Below are 4,341 nucleotides of genomic sequence, written 5' to 3' on the forward strand. Positions count from 1 at the left end.
CACTCCCCCCTATTTTTCATTTTCTCTGATTTCTAGATGGTAATTAAGACCTTTGATAATTCTGTGGAAATATATCGAACACGGGATAGTTGACCACCGATGGTTGCGTCATCCGTCTGTCCGAGGGCGTCTTCATGTCGCTTCACTCACCTGAGTCCGTCGTCGGTGAAGGCGAAGTCTCCGAGGAACACGTCCCGCAGACGGTAGCGCTGCGGGGGTGTCGGCAGCACGCTGTCCGGGTCCCCGCAAGTTGGGATCATGCTGCCCTGAAATCACAAAACAAAACCATTTTTAATTTTGTTTCCCTTGCTTTTATTCCCTACCTTGCAAACTTGAGAATAAAGCGTGCAATGAATTATTGATGGCTTAAATTGAAACCTTGACTGAGGGCATGGTAGTTTATCTTAATTAGGGTTCTCTTCATGGTCGTGTCGAAAAGTAATAAGACTGCAATAACTTTGGTCTCCGCCCAGTCCAGGACCACGACGGGCGCTCCCTCCAAGCTGACGCCGGCTAATTCGTATTGCCCCCCCGCCCCCCCATCCCCGGCTAAAGGACAGGAGGGCATCGCCACGCCTTTGCTCCACTCCACGGCGGCTGCCAGCGCGGCTGGGCGCCAAGGTTCGCGTTCCCATGGCCATGGTTATCGAAATTCCTCTCAAGTTTTCCTCTGTCAACTCTCTAGTCTGGCAGCGCGGGGCCCGCGGGGGTGCTGCAGTGGGTGGAGGAGTCGGCCGCTCCCGACCGCGCCGTCACAGCCCGACGGGACTTGGTTATGCATCCGAGAGGGCGCGCGCGGGGGCTGTGGGGGGCCTTCATCTTCATCCGCAGCGACCTCCACCTCCTCCACCTCCACCTCCACGTCCACCACCACCACCACACCACCCTCTCCTCCTCCCTCAAGCTGAGCCGAAGCGACTACCACTGCGCCAAACTTTGTGGATAAACACGGCCGTCGGGAGAGGTGTGTCCACTTCGTGCCCTCTCTCTTTCCGACGAGAGGGACGGAGCAAGAAAAGGGAGGCAGAGGCAGACAGACAGATGAGAGTCACGCCGCCGCACGACGCCGCGCTAGACCACCCCCCGAGACTTTGAGGCACATTAGTTTGATAGATTGGCCCCGAGCACAGGAGGGCAGGGGGGTTCGAGGGCTACAGAGGGAGCGGGTAGAGGAGAGAGAGGAAATGGGGTAGGGGAGAGGGGGGAGGGCAGAGCAGAGGGGAGAGCGAGCAGGGAGCAGGTGGCTCTCCTGACCCGATCCGACCCGGCCAGATCGCAGAATCCAAAGTTAAACTCCACTCCAAGAGCCGCCGAGCGAGCAAAGAGAGTTCCAGGCTGCCGCAAACGGCTCGCCGCAAGAGGTCCCCCCGGTGGGGCGCGCGTGCGTGTCCGACTGGCTGCGGGGTCGTCGTCGTCGTCGTTGCCGTGCACTCTAAACGCCGCAGTCGGGTCGCTTTGCTCGACAGCATTTTGTCAACCGTTTTCGATCGCCAAATTTTTACATTCTTTAAAGGACTGACAATGTTTGACCACTCAAGACTCAACAGGGTAAAAAAATTAGCCAACTCTGAAAGAATGAAAAAAAAACAAAAAAAAAAAACACGTCATTTGGATAGGCCCAGAGAGACGGCAAAAATGTAGCATTCGAGGTTATCTAAACTGGACAAAAATAACAAGTCGCTCCATGCAAATCCCATCAGAGTCAGTTTTCTCGTTCTGAGTAGAGATAGATCAATGACTCAAAAATTATTGCTCTGTTCAGAGCGAGATTCTGTTTCGCCGCTCTGGTAGTCTTAATTTGAAAATCATGTCATAATTTGTATTTATTGCTCAATTTGTGTTTGAACCTCATCCCTCCCTTCTTCTGAGTCCAATTTTTTTTTTTCATTTGGACACGTGGATACTAATTGACTGGGGGAAGTGGACGTATACATACCAAGTTTGATTTGCAGGGACTACAATAAACACCTCACACAGTGCATCAGTCATAGGTGGGCATAATACAGAACTTCCTTTGGCTGATAATAAGGCATAGGATAAGTTGCCTCTCACGGGCACTCTCCTATCATTGACTGGGTAGAGCTCAGATTGTGCCAAGGCCATCCATAACCTAAACAATGAGTGCAATGTTCAAAGTGTTTGAATCACAGGCACCAGCTGCCTTAAACTGCAGGTAAAAACTTACTTGAGCAACATAACAACAGGATACACGGAATGCAGGTTCCCATTATGGGGGAGGTAGCCTAACCTCAACAGCTGATATGATAGAAGCAGCCCAAGCCGCTGGCTACGGTCGGACAATGCAATATTCCACAAATAATGAAGCAAGACATATGGAAGATGATATTCCGAGAAGAGATACAGCTGCCATCGGTCTTCCACGCCGAAAATTCATGTAGATTTCGAGGAAAAGTACTACGTTGTTTTCGTGGCGACGCCATGACGAGAGACAGCTGATGGACGGGCGAGGTGGCGCGCTCTGGCGGGGGGTTGTGAAGTTGGTAACATTTTAGCATTTTGGCCTTCCCTCCGTGGCAAGCACCCTCGACAACGCCGTCCTCACCCTTCACACGAACAATATTTGAACAACTCCGAGACTGCCCGCCCACCACCGGTCTGAGCTACAGACGTCGTCGTTGTTCTAGGCTGTGCCCCCCCCCCCCCCTCCCCCCTGCCGGGCCGAGCCGGTTGATGTCGTCGCCGTCGTCGCCGTCGTCGCCGTCGTCGCGGTGGTGAGAAGTCCGAGGCCCGTCGCAGCTCCCGGCCCAGGCCAGGGCCCCGCAGACATCCGGGGACCCCTCACACGCAGCACACACAAAAGATTTAGCCGACGCTCTATATCTCTCACACGGAGACTGCGAGCAGTTGCAACAAGAGTGGAACACATGCGGACGTGGAATTCTCGGCCTCTGCCTCAAACTTTAATCGTTTTCTAATGCCAGCAAATGTATAACTGTGCACCCCCCCCCCCCCTACTTTCCCTTCCTCTTACAAATAGCGGAAGACAAAGTTCCGGACTGTCGGCGCGGATATTAAAAAGCAGAGCAGGGGAATAAGAGATATTCACTTCGTCACTGCTGCTGCAGAGTGTTCCGTCACCCGTCCCGTTGCACCTCCCCCCCCCCCTTTCCCTCTTTCTGCCCCTTTCCCCCGGTGACGAGAGCGAAAAAACTGCTCGTCGTGCATCATTCATGCGCAGCAGCAGCATCACAATCTTAGGCAATGTACCGCCGCTCCTTCATAAATAAAATAATAAAAAAGCGATGTGTTTTTTTTATTCACGAGCAGGCGCTCGAGCAGGGCGTAACGAGTCGCGGCGATGAGGATGTATTGAATGCGAGCCGCAAGAGCCGCCTGGAGGGGCCTCGAGTGGGCTCGCCTAGTGGTATGCGTTCATTACGGGATGGAGTGGGTGGGGGCGCTTCCACAGCGCCTCCAGGGTGCCTCCAGGGTGCCTCCAAGGTTCCCCCACGGCACTTCCAGTGCGCCTCCAGGTGATTTTCGATATGGTTATGATTTTTAACCTACAGCTACTTGGTGATAGGGAAAGAGAGGAGGGTCGCCTGCATGGGTCGTAAGTACCATATTTAAGGTCGTTCTATAAAGTAAGATAAAAAGAAAGAGCCCTCTCTGGCCGTAGCGTTCAACTTGAGGAAGAAGAAGAAAAAAAAGGTATAGTCGCGCGAGTGACGATAAATTAGTTTGGCACGATGTAATTAGGGTCCGTGTAAAAGTGGTCGCGCTGCTCGCGTCCCGCCCGGCCTTCCGCCGCCGCCCCTCCGGACAATGTCGCCGCCCACAATTAACACCGCCCCCAGCCCAGCACGAGGGCCACCGCCCCCCACCCCCCCTCCTCCTCCCTTGGACTATTCCCAGAGTATTTTCTGCTCCTGTCCTTCACGGTAAAAACGTTGATGGCTGATTTTTGAGGAGAAAGGGAACACCTTGAGGCCTTGAGAAACTCCCATCCCATGATTTTGACCTTTCCTCAACAACAGAAAAAGTGGGAATTCCCCTCATGTTTTAATGAGATATCCTCAAAACCGAGCAGCTTTCCTCCAAACAAAAGATATTCCTCAAAGTTTCCCTTTCCTCAAAACATCAGACATTGTTTTTACCGGCGTGTTCTCATTCATGTCTCTGCGAGCGCTATGAAAAAACTTTAGTGGGTTCATGGGAAGAATTTCTATGAGAAATGCCGTAAACTTACGACTTTACGATTTAAAAAGTACGACGACTTAAAATTGTACGGGTGTGAGTAAAAATTGCACAATGCTGAGCACTTCTTGTGTTGATTTCGTTTTTGCCGATTGTCCTAAATTTACCAAGATAACTTTCAGT

At 52.3% G+C, this 4,341-nt stretch overlaps 1 protein-coding gene across 1 annotated transcript in view; it reads right to left on the reverse strand.

Annotated features, from left to right (window-relative positions):
- Positions 1-2,413, reverse strand: part of LOC127750359 (potassium channel subfamily T member 1-like) — a 162,524-nt gene extending 160,111 nt beyond the window's left edge. The window contains exons 1-2 of the mRNA XM_052271878.1: positions 2,186-2,413; positions 151-266 (exon numbers count right to left, since the gene is read on the reverse strand). Of these exons, the coding sequence (XP_052127838.1) occupies positions 151-260 (110 nt within the window). The 5' untranslated portion in view covers positions 261-266; positions 2,186-2,413. The remainder of the gene's footprint in view (positions 1-150; positions 267-2,185) is intronic.
- Between the last annotated feature and the right edge of the window lie 1,928 nt (positions 2,414-4,341).

Source organism: Frankliniella occidentalis, unplaced genomic scaffold, assembly GCF_000697945.3.
Source record: "Frankliniella occidentalis isolate FOCC.00 unplaced genomic scaffold, Focc_3.1 Scaffold177, whole genome shotgun sequence".
NCBI classification, from domain to species: domain Eukaryota; kingdom Metazoa; phylum Arthropoda; class Insecta; order Thysanoptera; family Thripidae; genus Frankliniella; species Frankliniella occidentalis.